The sequence below is a fragment of the Orcinus orca genome, chromosome 3, assembly GCF_937001465.1.
Source record: "Orcinus orca chromosome 3, mOrcOrc1.1, whole genome shotgun sequence".
Taxonomy (NCBI): Eukaryota; Metazoa; Chordata; class Mammalia; order Artiodactyla; family Delphinidae; genus Orcinus; species Orcinus orca.
Window position 1 is genome coordinate 92,603,900 of NC_064561.1, and position 22,890 is coordinate 92,626,789.

The 22,890-nt window shown below is 40.0% G+C and overlaps 1 protein-coding gene across 3 annotated transcripts in view; it reads right to left on the bottom strand.

The window, feature by feature from the left end:
• Window positions 1-4,016, bottom strand: part of YTHDC2 (YTH N6-methyladenosine RNA binding protein C2) — a 69,518-nt gene extending 65,502 nt beyond the window's left edge. For 2 of the 3 annotated variants that reach the window (XM_004267460.3, XM_033423783.2), the window contains exons 1-2: window positions 3,627-4,015; window positions 1,999-2,089 (exon numbers count right to left, since the gene is read on the bottom strand). In XM_004267460.3, coding sequence (XP_004267508.1) covers window positions 1,999-2,089; window positions 3,627-3,813 — 278 coding nt within the window. In that variant the 5' untranslated portion in view covers window positions 3,814-4,015. Of the gene's footprint in view, window positions 1-1,998; window positions 2,090-3,626 lie in introns of all 3 variants that reach the window. The other variant, XM_033423784.2, reaches the window with a different exon arrangement.
• Window positions 4,017-22,890: the final 18,874 nt, after the last annotated feature.

Here is a 22,890-nt window from a genome sequence, read left to right on the forward strand (position 1 = left end):
TACTCAAGAGTGAACAGAAAAACCCATACAAGTCAGGTACAAATTCTCATATAAATGAAAAGAAAGGATTTAAGAAATATATTCAAAGTGATTTAGTTCTTTATATATGTAAAAAGAAGGAAAGGCATTTGAAAATGACAAGGACCACTAGAAAAACATTGTACTAAGTTTGCTCAAAGATAAAAAGGGATTGGGAAAGAGCTAGGACATTTACTAAGAAGAGGATTTATGGAACACTAGATATAGGGAGTAGGGATGAGATAATAGGTGGGGTTGCCTTGATTCCCTTAGCATCTCTTTCCTGTTTCCTCTTTCTGTCTCTTCAATGTTTCTTCATCCCCCTTTTTTTGTCCTGATAACTTGCTCTCCCCTTCCCCCCCAAACTTTTTTCGTCTCTGGACCATCCTTTAAAGGATCATGCTACTGAACAAAAGTAGAGGTAGTCTAGTCCAATGGACTGCTTTTCTAAGAGTAATTTCTAAAGGTCATTTCCAAGTTCACTGTTTAGAATTAAAAACCCATGTAACCACAGAAATGATGTAGCTGCAGAACAGTGTGTTTATAACAGATATTTTCTAGTGCAGGCCCACAATCTCTTATCTACTACCCTTAAATCCAAACAGCTCTGAAAAGTGGCAGACTTCTGAAAGTCTGCAGCAACTTCATTTGGCAGCAAAGCCTGGTTAAATTAACATGAAGCTATTTATGATCTTTATTTACCTTAGTGTCAATAATCATACATTTTTCAGCAAGAAATATAACATACTGCTAATATACCCTATTGCCTTTCTGAAATCTGAAAATCTGCATCTCAAAACATATTTGGCCCAGGCCCTTTTGGACAAAGGATTGTGGCCCTGCGCCTTCTTTTTATTTTCAAGTGCAATATTTTACCTATCCAGATGACTATAATATGGGTGGAACCTTCCCAGGACGCCAACACTGCTTTTAGTGATGTTCAAAGTGCACATGCACCTAAGCTACATCCCTTGTCTCAGTCAGTAACTGTATCATCACTATGGTGGACATTCATATGAAAGACATTGCAACCTCAGCTACTTTCACCTTAGGACCTTCTATTTAGTTATTAATATATTTACTTAATTAAGGCTTTGTTTTCCCTCTTCTTAACCTAAAAGCTGGAAGCTGAAATTTCATCTTTTTTTCCCCCAATCTCAGTGGTTCTCAACCAGGAGCAATATTGCTCCCAGGGAAGATTTTGGAAATGTCTAAAGACATTTTTGGTTGTCACAACTGGGGGTGGAAGTGTTACTGGCATGTAGTGGGTAAAGGCTAGGTATGCGACTAAACATCCTACAATGCACAAAATAGCCCTCCACAATAAAGAATTATACAGTCCAAAACGTCAATAGCACCAATACTAAGAACTCTATATCAATCCCATCATTCTTATTCCCAAAATGAAATAACTCCACAGAATTTTAGAGTTCTTCAATATGGATGGCTCAAATGACTTTTCCCCACTATGGATAAGTGATCTTCAAAAAATATTTAAGTTTCCTCTTGTTCAGTTTTATTTAATCAGTTCTAATCATCAGATTCGTGACTTGGTATGAAAAAAAACAACAAGCATGTGTTCTAAAACCATACCATTATAGTACAGTAGCATTAAAAGAGAAAAGTTCTGTAAATAATTGTACTTATTATTTTTAGTCCATCCATTCTTCAAGAAAAAAGTTTTGGTTTCCATACAAGAAGAGAATACCTTTCTCAATGCAATCAACTTCAACTTTTAAACCATTCTCTTTACATCTTAAAATTTACCTTCTTCTCCCACTCTCCCCCAATCAGGGAAAACAAAAAAGGGGGACAGTAAGAAAAGCAAAGAGCTGAGTTTGGTACAGACATGAATCAGATCATCTACACACAATATAATTAAGGATGTGAATCTAACTAAAGCAGTAATAACTATTTAGTCAAAAACATTTCTCTTTTTCGGTAAGTAATTTTTTCAATTAAGAAAACTTGTCAGCTTACCCTTTACTTTTAGAAACCAAACCAAGAGACTGACTCAATCGATGAATAAAGGCTCTTTCCGTACTGGTCAAAGAAGAAGGAAATTCCATTTCTACATGGAAAAAAACACAAAGCATCATTTGTGGATCGGCGATTTTCCTTCAAGGTACTTCAATACACATATATGTTTATAAAATATGAAAAATCATATAAACATATAATCAAATTATCATATTTTATGTGAAAAATAGATATAAGCATTCCTAGGAGATACTGTGGGTTTGATTCCAGACCCTTGTAATAAAGTGAATATCGTAATAAAGCAAGTCATACAAATTTTTTTGGTTTCCAGGGCCTATGTTGGTTTGTTGGTTTCCAGGGCCTATGTTATGTTTACACTACACTGTAGCCTATTAAGTATGCAACAGCATTATGTCTTAAACAACAACATACACAATTAATTTAAAAATCCTTTATTGATAAAAAATGCTAACCATCATCTGACAACATGGAGTTGCCACAAACCTTCAATTTGTAAAAAAACACAGTATTTGCAAAGCACAATAAAGTGAAGTGCAATAATGAGATATGCCTGTACTAATTAACCACTGAATGTCTACCAGAATTCTGATATTAATAACATTTAAACCTAAATGTGACAAAGGACCCTGATGTTCACCAAAGATTAGTCCTCTTGTGCTGAAATCTTGAGCTCCTGATGAACATATTTTACTATCTTAACTTACTTGCTTAACCAACAAAATGTTTATTTCCTTCAAGGATGAGGTATGCTCAAGTATTATGAATGCTCAGTATCAGATTCCAGTGTCTTTGCCTTCAAAAACTGCATAGAATCCCTATTTCACTGTCTCAGACTGGATATGATGCTGTATATTTCTGGCGCTTCACCTCTGTTTAATGAAAGTTCAGAATCACTCTGTCCAGGTCCTTTTTTGGGGGGAGAGGGAAAGACTCTAAGCTTCCAGAATAAGGGGTCCTCTATTTAGAGCAGCAAATCGGAATGAGCTCTCAATATACTGTACTGATCACAGGTCAGCTGCTGGTTCTGCACTGTGTGACCCAAGACAAGTAGCTTTCCAACCTTAAGAGGTATGGAAGACGTTTCGTCTAACAGAACGAGTTTCTTTTTTTTTTAAGTGTTTAGAGTGATACTTCCAGGATGTAAACAAAGCACTACATATTGCCACTGCATTTATTCGTCGAATTTCCTTCTGTTCCTCTACTTCCGAAACTCAAACTAAACGTACCTCGATTAAGGCTACCACCACCTCCTTTTAAAAAAAAAAAAAAAAAAAAAGTAGAGGCTTAACAATACCTAAAAGTTGTGGCAAAGCTACCGAAAGGCCTCTCCCTGGGGAAAGAAATGCCTCCTGCAGTTGAGCAACCTGATTTTCATGCCTTCGGACGCCAGACAAGTGCCCCGTAACCCGGCTGAGCCGCAGGACGCCACGGGGCTCTTCACATCCCCGGGCAAGGCTCACAACTCTGGCCCCAGCCCCGCGCCCGCTTCGCCCGGGCCCGGTGGACCGCCCCCGTCTCCCCTCCCTCCGGTGAGGCAGCCCCTTCCCACGAGGGACCGGGCTTCCGGGAGGTGGGGCAGCCGGCGGGGTCCCTGTCGGGAACCTCACCTCTCTGGTCCCCGTATCGGAAACGCTCCAGAGCGATATTGACCGCGATTTTCACCTCCTCGTCTATACGAATGTCCTTCAGCCCCTTGGCCCGGCCGCCTCCCGCAGGGCCACACGGCACCGGGCCGCTGCCGCCGCCCCCTCCAGGAGCCGACGGCCGGTGGGAGACGCTACTCGGCCTGGACATGGCCCTGAGGAGGTGTTCTCCTCGCGGTACAGCGGCCAGGCCTGCTGGCTGACGGCCAACGACAGGGAAAGTGGGCCTCGGGGGCCTTGGCGGGTTCAAACGGCTCCACGGGCTACCTGCGCTGGATCGGGCTCACCGGAAAGCTCCCGGTTTCCACAACAGCCGATGAGGCGCCGGCGACGCTAGAGCGCCAGCCGGGCAGAGAGCGCGGGCGTGATGACGTCACCGGGGCCGCCGCCGGTGACCTCAGCACGCCGACTGTCCCTGGCGTCCTGCGCGCTGCGTCCAAATCTCCAGCTCCCTGTCGAGCTGGTTCTCCCTGTCGTCTCCTGTCCCCACGCACCGCCCCCCCGCACCGTCCCGAGGGCCTCTCGTTCAACCACTTATTCAGTCGCTCGCTATTTGGTTAAATCATTAATTCATTCAGTAAGCATGTGTGGGCTTCTACTATGTGCCCTAGATATACATTGGGGAACCAGACAGCAAAGGGCTCCTGCCTTCGTGGATTTTACATTCTAGTGGGGGTAGAGTTGCCAGATTTAGTAAACAAAAATACAGGATGCCCAGTTTATTGGAATTTCAGATAAGGAACACAATTTCAGTATAGGTATTTCCCATGCAATATTTGGGAGCACACAGAGTAAAGAATTATTCGGTACCTGAAATGCAAATTCAACTGAGTGGCCATATTTTATCTGGCAACCCTATATGGGAATAACAGACAGTAGACAAAAAAATGATTAAAGGTAGTTGTAAGTGCTATGTGAGATAATGGAATAGGAAGATGCAACCCTTTAGTTTGGAATGTCAAGGAAGATTATGAGAATGTCCATTTGCTTGTATACAATTCCACTAACATAAACCTCAACCCAGCCACCCTAATTGCTTCCACTCTAGACTTCCTATTATCCATTCTCCAGAAAGCAACTAGAGTGATCTTTTTAAAAACACAGTTGGCTTTCAGTATCTTTGGGTTCCTTATCACTGCTTCAACCAACCACTAAACCAAAAAAAAAAAAATTTTTAATTCCAGAAAGTTCCAAAAAGCAAAACTTGAATTTACTGTGCACTGCAACTATTTACATAGTATTTACATTGCATTAGGTATTATAAGTAATTTAGAGATTATTTTAAGTACATAAGAGGATGTGTATAGGTTATATACAAATATTACTGCCATTTTATACAAGGGACTTGAACATCCTTGCATTTTGGTATCCTCAAGGAGTCCTGGAACCAATCCCCACAGATAGAGAGACAACTGTACAAGCCAAGTAGGTTAACACCCCTACACAAGGCACTCCAATTGCTCCCCATTGCAACTATAAAACACCCTCAATTCCTTACCATGACCCTGAAGACCCTGCCTAATCTGGCCTCTGTCTACCTCCCACCATTCTCATCCTCACAGTGCTCAAATGCACTAATTTCTTTCTGTCCCTTGAACACAACAAGCTTATTACAGCAGGGGAACTTTCCACTTGCACAGTTTTCTCCTGCACATGACAATCTTCCTCCCAGTACTTCACATGGATGCCTCTTTCTCCTCATATAAGCCAGGATTCCATCCGTTACCTAGATAGGCTCTCCCACATCAACCCATTATCATTTACCACTGTTTGAAATTATTTTGTTTATTTATATATTTATTATTTGCTCTTTTCACTATAATATAAGCTTTTTAGGAGCAGGAACCTTATCTTGTTTGTCACTGTTTCAACAGTAGCTAGAACTGTATGGTCATACAATAAAAATTTATTGGTTTTCCATATTGTAGAATCTGGAATTAAGATTTGTCATCTCTATCCTCTGAAAACTTTCTTCGTAATCCTTGGGATCCTAATCAATTTGATTTGCTACTAGAAAGAGTTCTGGATAAGCAGAAATAAGTCCTGTGTCCTGGTCCTGTCATGGTTACCAGTGAACTGTGTGAACATTTTCTACTATGTTGATCCTAATTTCCTTAGCTGTTCGTAATAATGCCTGCCATTTATTAAGTGCCCAGGGGCACTGTCTTTATTTTTCCAATCCTCACAAAACCATATGAAGTAGTTATATTACCTCATGATACAAATGAGTAAACAGGCTGGATGAGGTTAAAAACTGGTCCAAGGCCATGCTAGTGATAATTAATGAGGTAATAGAAAAAAAGCCCAGCTGATCATGAGGCCTAGCTTCATTCCAGGACAAATCATAAATAGAAGATAATACCTGGATGCACCAAATATATTGTGATAAAACTGAAAACATTTTATGTGGGGTAAGACACATATTGCTTTCAATTTCACTCGATAACCTCTTTGTTCCATACTTTATTGGCTCCATCATTTATTAGCTTTGTGACTTGACTACTTACTTTGCCTTCTGAGCTTCTGGTTTCCCATCTGTAAAATGGGTATATTTAATATTCATTTTATAGTATTGTGAATTTGACATAATATGTAAGTATTAGGCATTGATCTAATGTGTGCTTCTTCTTTCCTTCTTTCCTTTATTTTGGAATAAATGCCAAAATATTTGTATTCCTAGTACCTAGTAAACATATGGAATATGTTCATTGAAATAAAAGAGAATATTTACTTAAGTTACATAGCAGTAAATTATAAAGTCAATCAGATTCTACATTATCTAATGTTTTTGCATACTCCTAGAAATTTCTGGTGCTTAGGGTGAACACTGCAATTCTACTTTTTACATGTGCTTCAGAAAAAAATTAAAAATAAGGAAGATATGGAATATTTACAAATGATTTCAAGTTGAACTTACTGTCAGATAGACCTAAAGTTTTTTGTTTTTTGTTTTTTGCTGTACATGGGCCTCTCACTGTTGTGGCCTCTCCCGTTGCCGAGCACAGGCTCTGGACGCGCAGGTTCAGCGGCCATGGCTCATGGGCCCAGCCGCTCCGCGGCATGTGGGATATTCCCGGACCGGGGCTCGAACCCGTGTCCCCTGCATCGGCAGGCGGACTCTCAACCACTGCGCCACTAGGGAAGCCCCAGACCTAAAGTTTTAATCTTTGTTTTTGCCACTTTATAGTTATGGCCTTGTGCAAGGACATAATCTCCCTATGCTTTAATTTACCCATCCATAAAATGTGTGTGATAAAAACACCTATATCACAGCATTATTATGGGAATTAAGTTAGACTGTATTACCTTTATGCAGATGAAGTACTTAGTACAATTCCTGGCTTATCCTTAGCATTCAGTACTAACTAGATGCTTTTGACTTCAAGTAACAGGAAACCAAAGATTAAAAAAAGGCCCAAAATAAGGACATTTATCATCTTACATAGCAAGAAGTCTTAGGATAGGGTGGTTCCAGGAATGATTAGTTCAACATTGTACATCAATTCCCTCAGTCATGCAGAATCTGTTCAGCTTAGCACTCTGCCTCCTAAGAGTGTTTGACACTCCCCTCTTGGTTGCAGATCCAAGTAAGCACATCATCACACAGAACCAGATAAAGGCAAGATAAGTGCCCCCATCTGATGTTTCTTTTTAAGGTAAAGAAAAACTTTCCTAGAAGTCCCAGACATAGACATCCTTATGTCTCCTAGCCAGAACATGGCTAACCCAATAACCAGCAAAGAAAAATGGGATTACCATGAAAGGTCTGGTCTTTTTTGAACGAGGTGGTCACCTAGAAGAGAATGGAGAAAATTGGGGTTCTCATAGCAAGTAAAAAGGGATGGAGAATGACTCCTGGGTAGGCAACCAAAGATATTATGGTAGTCAGCAGTGATGTTTGTCAAATATTTCTGGTTTTCTTCCTTCCCAGGGATGTCCCAGAACTATACTTCCTGGCCCTGTTTCAGTTAGGTGGGAACATATGATTAGTTCTGGGCAATGAGGAGTGAGTTGAAGTGCTATGTTTCACTTTCATGTTGACCTCACTTTTCGCTGCAGTTAGCTGCAAACAACTAACAAAACATGTCTAAGAAAGAAAAGTGAATTTATCTTATTACAAATTATTTAAAAACTACAAGAGAACATTGCTGAGAAAAACTTAAAGACAAACAAATTAAAACATATACTGTGTTCAGGGATCAGAAGACTCAGTAGTGTTAAGATATCAACTCTTCTCTCATTAGTCTATGAATTCAACATAATCCCAATCAAAATCCCAACACATTTTTTTTCTAAAAAAGTAACAAGCTGATGCTTCATATGGAAATGCACTAAAATAGCCCAAACAACTTTGAAGCAGAAAAAAAGTTTGAGGGTTAACACAACCTGATTTAAAGACTTAGTATAAAGCTGCATTCAACAAGATAGTGTGGTACAGACATAAAGGTGAACAAATAGATCATTGGTACAGAATAGAGTGTCCAAAAATAGACCCACATATATTTGGACAACTGACTTTTGACAAAGGTATAAAGATAATTCACTGGAGAAAGGCTGGCCTTTTCAACAAGTTGTGCTGGAACTGAATGGACAAATGCAAATAAGATTTTAAAAATAATCCCAAACCTTCCCTCACCCCATACACAAAAGTTAACTCAAAATGGATTATAGGCATTACCTAAATATAAGAGGTAAAACTACAGAACTTCTCAAAGAAAACATAAGAGAAAATCTTTGTGACCTTAGGTTAGACAAAGATCTTTTTAGATATAACACCAAAAATAAAAACCATTAAAGGAAAGAATTGATAAATTGGATTTCATCAAAGTTAAGAATTTTGCTCTTTGGGGGCTTCCCTGGTGGCACAGTGGTTAAGAGTCCGCCTGCCAATGCAGGGGACACGGGTTCGATCCCTGGCCCAGGAAGATCCCATATGCTGTGGAACAACTAAGCCTGTGTGCCACAACTACTGAGCCTGTGCTCTAGAGCCCACAAGCCACAACTACTGAGCCCATGTGCCACAACTACCGAAGCCCACACACCTAGAGCCCATGTTCTGCAACAAGAGAACCCATGACAATGGGAAGCCTGTGCACTGCAACGAAGAGTAGCCCCCGCTCACCGTAGCTAGAGAAAGACTGCACATAGCCATGAAGACCCAACACGGCCAAAAGAATTTTGCTCTTTGAAAGACATTGTTAAAAGAATGAAAAGATAAAACACAGACTGGGGGGAAAAATTTGCAAATCATATATCTGATAAAAGCCATGTCCAGAATATATAAATAACTCTCAAATACCATAATAAGAAAACAAACAACCCAATGTTTTAAACTGGGCAAAGTTTGAACAGGCACTTCACCAAAGAAGATATATGGGCGGCAAATAAACACATTAAAAATGCTAAATATTATTCATCATTAGAAAAATGTAACTTAAATCCACAAAGGGATGCCACTACATAACTATCAGAATGTCTAAAATTAACTGATTTTACAAAGTATTAGAGAGCTAGTTGAGGAACTGGAATTCTCATACACTAGTGATGGGAAAGAAACCACTTTGGAAACAGTATGGCAGCTTCTTTAAAAAGTAAAACACACAGCTACCATAAAATCCAGCCATTCCATTCCTAGGTATTTATCCAAGAAAAATGGAAGCATATATCTGTACATAGACAAGAACACAAATGTTCGTAGTAGCTTTGTTTGTAATAGCCCAAACACAGGAAAGAATCCAAATATTCATCAGCAGGTGAATGGATAAACAAATGGTGATACATGCATACAATGCAATACTGCTCAACTATAAAAAGAATGAACTATATATTGTTACACACAGTAACATGGATGAAGCTCAAAATAAGTATGCCAAATGAAGGAAGTCAGACAAAAAGAGTACATCTATATAATTTCATTCATGTCACACTTAGAAAGTGCAAGCTAATCTATAGTGACAGCAGATCAGTGGTTGCCTAGGGATAACATAGAGAGGAAGGAATTTCAAAGGGACATGAGGAAACTCTTTGGGGTGATGGATATATTCATTACCTTGATTTGGGTGATGGTTTCACTTATGTATACATATATCAAAGCTTTTAAAATTATACACTGTGAATATGTGCTATTGTATGTCAATTATACCTTAATAAATTTGTTTTTAAAAAAAATAACCTACAAGACTCTGAGTCTAGTACTATTTTTTTCCTACACAATATCAGAAGGCATATTCCCTCCTTTATAAAAGTCATTCTTGGACCTCCAGATAAAGAGTTGTTGTGTGATCTTTTATGTTTTAAACTGACATATAATTTCAATCCAAATTGAATGATCAAATATTCTGTATTAATTAAATATTCCTTTATACAAGGTACGAAACTGTAGGTCTGTTTAGCTCAGATAATTAATTTATCTAAAGTAAACATGTCTAATTATCCACAGAAAAATATCTCGGATATGGTTTTGCTAAAAGGGGAAGAACGGCTATCTTGGAAGGCAGAATATTTTAATTCCCAGAAGATACATTAAGACTTTATAAGAAATTAGAAAGTAAGCCACAGAGAACAGCCATCTCCTTCACTAAAGTAGAAAAGGCCACACAACTGCTAATATATCCATATAGAATTTGAATTAGCAACTCAGTATCAGTCAAAGAATAATTATTGTCCCACCATGTTAGTCATTTTCCTACAGTACCTCACAGGATGTCACAGAGTTACAAATAATGATAATTTAGAAACTAAAACCAAAAACCTAACCCAACAAAGAGACTTACATACATAAACACTCAGATTTTTATTTGTCTTAGAGATTAAGGTGAAGAAAATGTGTCCTGAATTGAAACCTTGAGTCTCCTTATTACACCCAAGTTTTGGTGTTTTCCCACTGACTTCATTATTTACATATCAAAAATATTCCCAAATAATAATAAAATTGTTGTGCTCAGCCCTAGTTAGATAATATGATTTAACTGGAAGAAATCTAGCTGCTCCTTAATTTTGACAAGTTATTGAGTCTCTCTAGTACTTCTCAAATTTTTCACTTCATGGCACACATAGAAAATTACAATATTTTCATGGCACTGTAGCTATGGCAAAGATGCTAGTGCTCATAAATTTTCATGTTTTCCTCTTCTTTCTAAGCACACTAGACCACATTTCTTCCATATTCTCCCATGTTTCTGTCCCTATTTTTGCCGTGAAATTGTGACACTAAATAGCTAAGTGCCGGCCAGTGGAATGTGGACAGAAGTGATTTATCCTACCCCTCTTGTGATCCTCCCTCTTCTCTAGTCTGCAGCCAGATTTTGGAAGAAGGAATTACAAAGAAGGAAAGGGGGAAAGCCAGAATGAGGTCTGTGGTGTTGGACTGGAATTAGCAGTATCAGTATGAAATTATGGCTTTTAATATATATACACAAAGGGATAGGTAAAGAAATAAAAATACATATGTAAGAATGTATGTGTGAGTGTAAACACTGAGATGGCCTAGAAGCAGACATCCCAATATTATTGTGTACATCTAGCACTCAGATCCTAGTTTCCAAATTCCATTCTCCAATAAAAAGAACCAAGGCTCCCTAAAGAAATGGTTGACTCCGGGGCTGGAACAGGACAGAAACAAGATGAACCTGAAACATTTTTATGTGTCAGAAGGTAAGGAATTGCTCAAAACAGGATACAGGCTTATCAAAAGAACACAGGAGCCAACCTCAAGGAGCTCTTTCCTAGGGGCTAATGCTGGCACAATCTGACTAATAAAATAGTGATAGTATTGGAATATAACCCATAAAATAAAATAAACATCCATGAGCCCACAGTAATATTAATACATAACTGGATGTATAAGTAAAGGAGGGATAGGACAGCTCTTCCTTACAGAAGGATTCTAATTATAAATGGTGATGGGAAAACTGGACATACACAAACAGAAGAATGAAACTGAACCCCTATCTTACACCATGCACAAAAATTAACTAAAGATGGACTAAAGATTCGCACATAAGACTTGAAACCATAAAACTCCTAGAATAAAACAGGGAGTAAGCTTTTTGACATTGGCCTTGGCAATGACTTTTTTGGATTAGGCAACAAAAGCTCAAATAAACAAGTGGAACTACATCAATCTAAAAATCTTCTATTCTGCAAAGGAAACTATCAACAAAATGAAAAGGCAACCTATGAAATGGGAGAAAATATTTGCAAACCACATATCCCATAAGGGGTTCATAATCAAAATATATAAGGAACTCACACAATAGCAAAACGACAAATAACCCAAGTAAAAATGGGCAAAAGACCTGAATAAGTATTTCTTCATTTGTATGAAAACATACAAATGGCCAACAGGTACACGAATGCTGGAAATGTAAACTGGTACAGCCACTGTGGAAAAGAGAATTGTTACTTCTCAAGAAATTAAAAGTAGAACTACCATATGATCCAGCAATCCTCCTTCCGGGTAGAAATCCAAAGGAAACAAAACCACTATCTGGAAGAGATATGTTTATTCCCATGTTCATTGTAACATCATTCACGATGGGAAACAAAGTGTTTGTCAATGGATGAAAGGATTAAGAAAATATGGCATATACACACACACACACAATAAAATATTATTCACACTTTTTTTAAAAATAAGGAAATTCTATCATTTGCAGCAACATGGATGAACCTGGAGGACATGATGCTAAGTGAAATAAGCCAGACAGAGAAAGACAAACACTGCATGTGGAATTATAAGCACTTATATGTGGATTTGTTTTTTTTTAAGAAAGAAAAAATGTCAAACTCATCAAAACAGAGAATAGAAAGGTGCTTGTCAGGGGCTGGGAGGTGGAAGAAATGGGGAGACTCGGGGGGAGGAAGAAGTCATGTACTAACATGCTTGTGAGTCACTAAAAAGGATCCTGAGGGAGTTCCCTGGCTGTCCAGTGGTTAGGACTCCAAGCTTCCACTACAGGGGACACGGATTCAATCCCTCGTTGGGGAACTAAGATCCCGCATGCTGCGCAGCATGGCCAAAAATTTTTTTTTAATTTTAATTAATTAATTTTTAAGAAGGATCCTGAGCCCTGCCCTCCTAGAGGAGAACAAAACAGAAACTCCAGATGGTCTGGGAGATCCTCTAAGAGCCTGACCTGTGCAGCTTTCCCAGGTGGATCCCCAAGGAGGCAGCCTGGGAAAGTGGTGGTGTGGCCTGTCTAGGCAGGTGGGGCTCAGTGTGGTGTAGAACAGCAGGGGATTCCTGGTGCCCAAAAGGGGCCCAGAATTGGCAGAGACATACACCAGACCTGAAGGTTTTGTGCAGCTGGGAACAAGGAATGAAAGACTTAGAAGTTACCAATGTTGTTTGACAACAAAAGAGAGAAACCCTTCCCACATTTCCTGATGCCTTGATACCCCTTAAGTCCTCCAGAGTTTAGAAGCAAGCCTAGGGGTGTATTAGGGGCCACTGAACTGACTGAGATTAAGTTAATTACAGAGAAATGAAGTCCTACATATCAGAATCTGTGGAGTGAAATTTGTCCCCACTACCTGAGTTAATTGTGAAATTTCTTCCAGCTCAATCATTTATTACATGTATAATTACACAGACATCAAAAATATATATTTTGCTAATACTCTGTATATCTATCTACATAAAGGTATATTAATAGGTTGGCCACAAGGTGGTACTAGAAAATGATCTTTTGCTCTAGGCCTTCCTTGACCATCACTGGTTTTAATATACAACTGTGAACAACTATAATTGCAGTAATCAGAGTAGAGGTTGAGATGGCAGAGACTGGGTTCATGTGAGGCAGTGTGCATATTTAAAAACCATAAAAATAAACCCTTTCTATGAAAGTTTCTATTAACTATTTTGTATTCTTCCTCTTTTTCTTATCCACTATCATGTCATCATAGACTATCCCAATTGTTACCTGAAACATCGAACACTATATATTCAGCACTCAGGGAAAAATTTAAATACACATGGTGTTTTAGATCCCAGAGTGTAAATTTTAAATGAATATTTTTACAGGATGTGCCTCAAACATATCTGGGACACCCTTAAACCTCTCCGAAATACTAAAGCTCAGCGCCAAAATGAGAACACAATAGACCAGCAAATGCACTGTGTAACTAAAACAGCACCTGCTATCTCATGCTGAGGATAACCAAGGAGAGGAGGAAGGTCACCTCTTCCAGGTGAAGTCTTGCTAGGTTTTTTTTTTAAATAGATGTAATTTTAAAGAGATGCACAGTAAAAAAAAAGAGAGAAGAGGTATGGAAAAGCTCACAGTTAAGAACTTTCTAAGCAAAGGGGTGGTGTCGAAGACAAAGTACCATGTCACAACCCTGAAGACTACCCACTGGGAACAAGGCGAGGCAGGTTGAAGGAAGCAAGGAAGAAAGCAGTGACCTGAGGGGAGACGTGTAAGTCTAGTCTATGGTCTGGCAGAAGAGGAAATTGATTTTACAGGGAAGCAGAACCACTATGTGGCTTGAAGACAGGAGTGATAAAAATATGCCCACTGGCATACATCCCTGTAGAACTGTAAGGAAATGAAGCTGTTAGGAGGCCAGTCAAGAGCAGGCTCTAAAAATCAAGGATTTCGCTGTGATTGTAAGAAGAATCAGATAAGAATCTATGAGAGGAGATGCAGTAGGGTGAGGAGAATGAATGTCCCTAAGTTTCTCCCTCAGGAGAATGTTCGAAAGAACTCAGATATGAAGAGGGAGAACCTGTCTATTTGTGGAGCCCTCTCCTGGAAACCACTTTCTGGGACATTCTGAAGAGAAGAAAACATCAAAAAAAACTACTGACAGAAAAAAAATTTATCACTAAATATTTACTGTTTCCATTTTATTAAAGAATCTAGTTTTTAAAGCTTAGGCCAAATTTACCTTTACATGTAGTCAAAGAAGAATTAGACACATTTTTCTCTACCTTAACAGTATATTTACACTCCACAAAATAATGACTTTATTTTCCCCATGGCACACTTAGTACTTTGTAAATATAATACTTTGTCTCTCACTGATATTTTTCTTTAAAATCTTCACCAGCAAATCCTGGTAATCACTGAATCTGGGTAATGAGTATAAGAGTTCTCTTTGTACCATTCTCTTTACTTTGGAACATGTTTGAAAATGCTGCTAATTTTTAAAAAAGTCTTTCCAGCTCCAACAGGTATCAAGTTAATAAACCTACATCACATGTAGGACAGGTTAAGAGAGTAAAAATTGCTTTAAGAAATGCAACCACTTTGTTTGAATAGATCATCTGAAAGTAGTCAACTTCATCCAAAAGTAGTCAACTTCAGCAACAGCTCCAGAAGAAAGACCAACCTGGTAACCTCTGGTTGAGGAATAATGTTTAAGAATAATGCTTTCAAATGTTTTGAGGATTTTTCTGTCATGCTTACTTTGGCAAACTGGCTCATGGCTAACACTGGAAGGGAAGGGGGCTACATGAGTAAAAGGAGATTGTATTAGTCAGCTCAGGCTGCTGAGACAAAATACCACAGGCTGAGGCTCAAACTAGAAATTAATTTTCTCATAGTGCTGGAGGCCGGAAAACCTAGAATCAACATCCAGCAGGATCCCGTTCTGGTGAGAGCTCTCTTCCTAGCTTACAGACAGCCACCTTCTCACCACATGCTTACATGGCTTTTCCTTGTTATGTGTGTGTGGAGACAGAGCAAATTCTTTCAAGTCTCCTCTTATGCAGGCACTAATTCCATCGTGAGGGCCCCACCCTACATAGCCTCATTGAACCCTAATTACCTCGCAAATGCTCCATCCTCAGATACCACAGCATTAGGGATTAGAGCTTCAACATGTGAATTTGAGGGGATGCAAACATTCAGTCCATAACAGAGATGGAAGGAATTTCAGAGTCATGGCCTAAAATTCATGTTGACTCCAACTGATTCAACCCTCCCCAAACTATTGTCTATCCTTAGTCTCTCTATATTACCTTTCCCATAACAACTAATCCATCACTCAGGGTAGTGGAGCCCAAGAAGTGCACTAGATTCACATTGGTGTTTGGACTCTTCTTCAGCCCCTTCCTCTCCTCCTGCCCACAAGATGTACCTAATGGACTACTTCCATAAAGTTTTAAATCAGTGCTAAGGACTGAATATTCTTCCAGGGACACTTCCATTTTAATAAGGGAGTCTTAAATAGAAATCTCCAAAGTGCAAAGACATAAATCTCTTTTGTGTAATTCAGGAAATGCTATAGCTAGTGAAGAGTTTGCAAATTTGGGATTCCATCTTATTATGCCCTAAATAATCACATAGAAGTAATTATTACTCTCCTTGTGAGACTGACTCTTATCTGAAATTAATACAGTATTGTAAATCAACTATACTTCAATTCAAAAAAAAAGAATTAGGGTAATGCATGAGCAGAGAACAATTCTGTCTCATTGATAATTTGCCAATATAATGGGTATGGGTGAGTGAAACTTTAACTATGGCAAATGAATCATGGAATTTTAGAAATAAAAGGGACCTTTAGAATTCAACCGAATCATTTTACATATGAGGAAAGGAAAGTATAGCTTAGCTGGGTGGATTGTCCAATATGTATGGTTACTTGAAGACTCAAGACTAGAATGCCTTTCTACTACATCATTTCACACCAGTGCTCCAGTTCTGCCTCATATCATTAGACATCAAGATCAGCCTCTGGCAGCACAGAGGACCTGTTAATGAGGAGGTAGTTGAGGGGGAGCATTTCCTCACCAGCAAGGTTTTATATTCCTAGCCCTGAGCAAGCAATTCTGCAGGTTTCATGCAGTGTTGGGCCTCAAAGATTAGTTTGTGATTTCCTGTTAGAGCAAACCACATGTGTTGAATTGCCAGCTGTTGCCACCCACCTTCTCTAGTCATAATTCACAACATCGGGTACTTTCTAGGTAGTCATAGGTCTTATTGCCTCCTTAATTATCAATGCACAACTGAAATAACAAGCACAAGTCTCTTCTTACCTACATAGACTGCTGGACAGGTATAACATTAAAGAGATTTGTGGAGCCCATGGAGAAATGCTGGATTTACTAAATATTTCAGACACAAATCTACTGTCTCTCTTAGATCTCTTCTCATCACCCAATGTGACTATGGTTGATATGCCTCTCCTAGAGAGCTTGATCTCTCTTCACTTCAGGACTTGGCTATTGGGAGCAGTTAAGAATGTAGAAAAAGTGTAACCCATTCATTGCTTCCATGTTCGTTTGAGGTTATGGAGAAAAAGGTAATATCAGCCCTTGGATGGATTAATTACAAGGAAGACTATTAAAGGCATTTGAGGTATTATGGAAACTTTCAAACACAAAGTAAACAGAATAGTATAATGAATCCCCAAATCAGCCATTCTTGACCCATTTGTTCCTCCATACATTTCCCGCTCTTATTCAATTTTATATCTATATATAACAACAGAAATTTATTTCTCACGGTTCTGGAGGCTGGAAGTTCAAGATCAAGGCACCATCATGGTCTCCTTCTCTGGTGAGGACCTCCTCCCCAGTTTTTATAGCTGGAGCAGTCTCACTGTATCCTCCCATTGTGGGAGGGGCTTATTGTTTTTTAAAGTAAAATGTATACATACTGAAATGCACAATTAGCTATATAATTTGGAAATGCCCATATAACACACGCCCCTATTATCTCCTTCTGGTCTCATTTAAAATATGTAAATGTATAGATAAGGAAACAACTTACAGGTTTTTAGCTTTTCTCATTTTCAGATCATGAAGCATTGCTGTGGATGTTCCTCATTTTGGGAATTCTTCCCTTTAGCCTCCCCTCCTCCTATTTCAACATTGCAAGATCAACCCTTCCAACTCCACTTTTGTTTCAAACACTGTTTGCCTCTGCACGTTGGCTCCAGATTTCTGTCTAGCAGCCTAGGTTTGAGGACCTAAATGAGATTTTCTGTAATTCCTTCATTGGCGTCACCTATCTCAGATAAGACAGCTGCTCCAACCCGCTCCCAGAACCCAGAAACCTAGCTCACTCTTGACTGCTTTGCCCCAGGGGAGAGAGAAATGGAGCAGTCCGGCCTTCTAGACCCACCTGGAAACCACCTGGAACTGAGAAGGGGCATAGGAGGAACAGAAATAAAAAGCATTCTTCCTTGATTAACCCAAGTGTGATGAACAGAAGGTGAATGAAATGGACAGGATTAAGAGAAATGTCTCAAGCCTTTCCTCATCAAAAGAAAGGAAAGAAAAGTAAGGCTTCCTGGCTCAGAGTGTCAGGGTAATTGTTCTTGCTACAAGTATCTTCTCCCTAAGGTTATGTATTTTGGCCAGATATACAACCAGATACACACTCTTTTTACATTGTATCCCCAAAAAAGCAATATATGCACAAAAGAAAAGGTTTTCTGAAACAATATATAAGACTACTAGGTTAAATACATTCAGATGTTTTCTATTTCTTTAGCTCATTTAAAAAAAAAAAAAAGCTGATCACCATCCACTAAAATGATTTGGCATTTTATGGGTTGCAATCTAAAGTTTGAAAACCATCGCCCTAGGGGCTTTGCCTACGATGTTGGGTTGGGATGCTTCTCTCTGGGGCTCTTGGTCTCACTGTCTCCTTCATGGGGGGCCAGTTTGAGCCCTCACAAAGTATGGTGGCTCAGCTTAAATCCAGGATACCTAGGCTCCTTACAAGAGATGATATTTAGCTAGGAATTATTTAAAACTAACCAACATTGAGTAACTGCCAGATAGAAGGCTCCCCGTCACAGCCTGCCAGACTCGCCATAGCTGGGGTGGAGGTGGCTGGAGAGCCAGTCATCATCTGAGGTCAGGAGAGAGTGATGATGATGCACAGCCATCCACACACTCAGCCATGCTCCAAGATTCCATGTTGTGTTTGCCATACCCTTTAGCTGCAAGAAGAAATGCAAGCCTCTTACATACAAGAGGTGCTTTGTGTGCAAAGAAAATACCAGACTGCTTCTCCAGAGATTTGAATCTAAATACTGTATAGCTAACTTCCTGTACCTGAACACAGACAAAAAAAAATAGAAAACATTTTAAAGGAGAAGGTCTGATGATAGCTATCCAACAATAAAGGTCCTGGTAATACTATGATGCATAGCCTGATCCAGTTTTCTAATAAAAAATAATCATAGTTAAGTTTCACTGGGCTCTTCCTAGTGATCCATATGACATGCTTTACATGAATTATGTCCTGGAATTTCACAATATCCCTAGGAAATAAATAACACTACGACCCCCATTTTACAGATGAGGAAACTGAAAGGCAAAACAGTTAAGTGAGTTGTCCAAGATCACCCAGGAAGTAATCAGCACAGACAGGACTTGAACTCAGGCTATCCGATTCTGTGTGGACACAGAGATATGCCACCTAATCCCCCTTCAAGAGAAGACTTGTTGTCCAGCTGCTGGGAGTGTCATCAGTGGCAGCCTGCAGCTGTCAAACTGTTCAGGGGTTGACTCAGCCTCAAAGAAACTCCTTGACCAGAGTCACGACTTTCTCAGAGCAGCCGAAACCCAGTGACTGATTGAGGTGGAGATATGAAGGCCCAGCCATGACAGACCAACATAGGACAACTCTAAAAGATCACTTTAACTCCAGAGCTTCCTATCAGATTGACATTAGGCCCACACCAAGCTATACTTCTCCTTTTACCTAATCTTGCTTCCTTTCTCTTTTTCCCACAGTCCTTTCAAGGACAGTCCTTAATAGATATCTTGCACACCATATTCTACCTCCAGGTATCTTCCCTGAGAACCAAAACTGTAGCAAGGAAAAAAACCTTCCCAATGGGCAGAGCTTCAAGTGGTCATCTACTTTGTATAGAGAGAAATGGCCCAAGTTAGAATATATACAACTCATAGGTAGTGGCAAATGGTCTAGCCAGCTGGTCAGGAGCATGAAAGCAGGAAAATTGGAAAAACAGGGAGACAAGAAGGACTAGATAGAGACATATGAAAGGACACATGGGAGTGGGCAAAAGATGTGAAAACCTTTCTATCATATTTTATAGTCCACCAAAGAGGATCAACCCCAGAAGAGGCACTAAGCAACAAAGTAGACAAAATAACTCAGCCAGATGACACCAGCCAGGCCCTGTTATCAGCCACCCCAGTGCCAGCACAATGGGCATATGAATGAAGCAGCCATGGAGACAGAAATGGAGGGTATGCCTGGGCCCAGCAATATAGGCACCCACTTAACAAAGGCTGATGTTGCTGCTACTGCTGCCAGCTGTCTAGCCTGGCATTAGCAGAGACTAATACTAGAGTTCCAATATGGCACCATTCCTTGAGGAGATGAACTGACCATCAGTTCACCTGTTGGTCAAGTTGACTACATTGGGCCACTATTAGTTTGAAAAGGCCTGAGATTCATGCTTACACTAGACACATATTCTTGGTATGGGTACGCCTTTCCTACCTGCAGGGCTTCAGCCAGCATTACTATCCAAGGGCTTACAGAGTGTTTGCTCTACGGGCATGAGATCCCACATAACACTATGTCAAATCACTTAACTCACATTACTTGAAGCACAGGAGGGGGCTCATGATCTTGGGATCCACTGGTCATATCACATACTGCACCACCAAGAAGCTTCTGGAAAGAGAAGTAGAACAGCTTCCTGGAAGTACAGCTAAAACACCAGCTTGAGGGTGATACTTTATGAGGATGGTGAACCCCCCTCCAGGACACAGGATATACCTTGAATCAAAGGCTTCATATAGTGCTGCATCCCCATTAGGAAGACTACATGGGTCTAGAAGCCAAGGGGTGGAAGTAGAAGTGACCACACTTACCTTGACTCCCCATGACCCCTTTGTGAAATGTGTGCCTCCTGTCCACAAAGCTCTTGCCTTTGCAGGGTTAGAAATCTTGGTCTTCAATGGAAGAACTCTTCTACCAAAGGATACAGATATCAGCAGGTAAGAAGAAAAGTCAACATCTTTGCTGAGGTCATTGACCCCAGTCATTAAGAAGAGGCAGGGCTATAGTTATACAATAGGGGCAAAGAGGAATATGTTGTGTGATTCGTTTGGGCACCACTTTCATACTCCCTTATTCAGTTATAATTAAATGAACAAGTGTCACAATCAGAGATGAGGATCTGGGTTGTGCCATGAGGTAAGCCACTGAGGCCAGCTCTCTGAGGGTAAGGGGAATCTAGACTTGCTAGTGGGGGAGGGGGACAATGAGTACCACTTGGGACCCCAAGACCCGCAGCAGTGGTCAGAATTGTACTTTTTCCCATCACTTCCTCTAAGACTCCCCCACATGAAGAGACACACCAGAGTCCAAGAGGAGCTGTTCCCCAAATAGCTATGAGGAAGTGGATCCAGATGGCTCAAAGAGTTAACTGTGATGAACATGGAGATGCACCACGCAGTTCTTCCTTCAAGAAAGGAGCTTACTGTCCCAGCTTCTAAGAGCGCTGTCAGTAGACAACATTCAGCTGTCAGCCCATCAGGAACCAACTCTGCCGCAGAGACCTCACCAAGGTCACGACCTTCCTGGGGTTTAGATCCAGTGGGATGTGGCTCTCCATCCAATAACTAATTGAGGCAGAGGTAGAAAGGTGCAGCCATTTCATTTTAGTATAGGACAATCTGATGGACCATGTGGTAAGCAGAATGATGCCCCTCAAGATATCTACATCCTAATCCCTAGAACCTATGAATATGTTATGTGCATGGCAAGGGGGCTCCTAGAAGGTGGGAAGTGAGGGGCAGAGGGAGGCAAGGACTCTGGGGTTTCTGGCTTGGAAGACTGAGTGGATGATGGACATACTAAGAGGAAGCAGCTGTGGAGAAAGCAAATAAGTTTAGTTTGATGTGTGCAATATTCAAGTGAAGATGTGAACCTACCCAGTGGGAACCTAGATATATAGATCTAGAACTCAACTGAAAGTTATGAGCTGCTGATATATATTTGGGGGTTATTAATACATGAAGATACCCAGGGATAACGGGTAAAGGCATCAGAAAAAGTAGAAAAGAGGATCCTGGGAAGTGCCAACACTAAAGACAGAGGCAAAGCAAGAAGGAGAGCTGGAAACCAGGAGAGAAATGTTCTCAAGCCGTGGGATGAAATGATTTTAAGAAAGAAGGTGTGGCTGTCCATGTTGAAAGGAATGGTTCTCATTTTGGTGAGAAACTTAAACAGCTGTGGAAAATTACCACAGATCATAGAGTAGAATACTGTGGAAGCCCATCTGTTTGATGTTTTATTCAACTCAGTACACATGTATTAGACCACTCCCCTATGCCTAACGGTGTCTTGGAGAAACGTGTGATCTAGATACGGTTTGTCCTCGAGAAGCTTAAGGTCTAAGCAGACCCTGAAGTCAAATATAAAAATGACTGCATGTAAGAAAAACCAGATCTATTGGACTGAATTCTTCAATTTTCATTTGAGTATTTACTTTTTAGATAAAGGCTTTGCCTCTGTTATGTCAAAACTATGACCAACGAATGGAAAGATTAATTTAAAAATTAGACTCTGCAATATCAATTTTCTTTAAAAAAGCAGTTAGTTTGGAGCCATATAGATACAGTCATGATATATTCCTATTTGGGATTATACCACAGTTTCATTGGTCATTTCATTATATAGTAGCAGATCTTGCCAACATTTAAATGCTTCCAAATTACGTTTATTAAAAAGTCATGTGTCAGGGCTTCCCTGGTGGTGCAGTGGTTGAGAATCTGCCTGCCAATGCAGGGGACACGGGTTCGAGCCCTGGTCTGGGAAGATCCCACATGCCACGGAGCAACTAGGCCCATGAGCCACAACTACTGAGCCTGCGCGTCTGGAGCTTATGCTCCGGAACAAAAGAGGCCGCAACAGTGAGAGGCCCGCGCACCGCGATGAAGAGTGGCGCCCGCTCGCCACAACTAGAGAAAAGCCCTTGCACAGTAACGAAGACCCAACACAGCCAAAAATAAATAAATAAATAAAATTTAAAAAAAAAAAGTCATATGTCGTTATTACAATTTTGTTAAGGGACTTTGAAAAAATTTTATAAATCAAAGTCTGTTTCTGTAGGGCCTATTTCTCCAGTACTTAGATTTATCACATTCCTACATTTTACACTGAAGAGCATTCAAACAGAAATCAAGGAGCCCCATTATTGACTCAATTACCTCTGAAGAAACTGCTGAGAACATTTATCAATATTATGTAAAGGGGAAGGAATGTGGAATCAGGAATTGGGA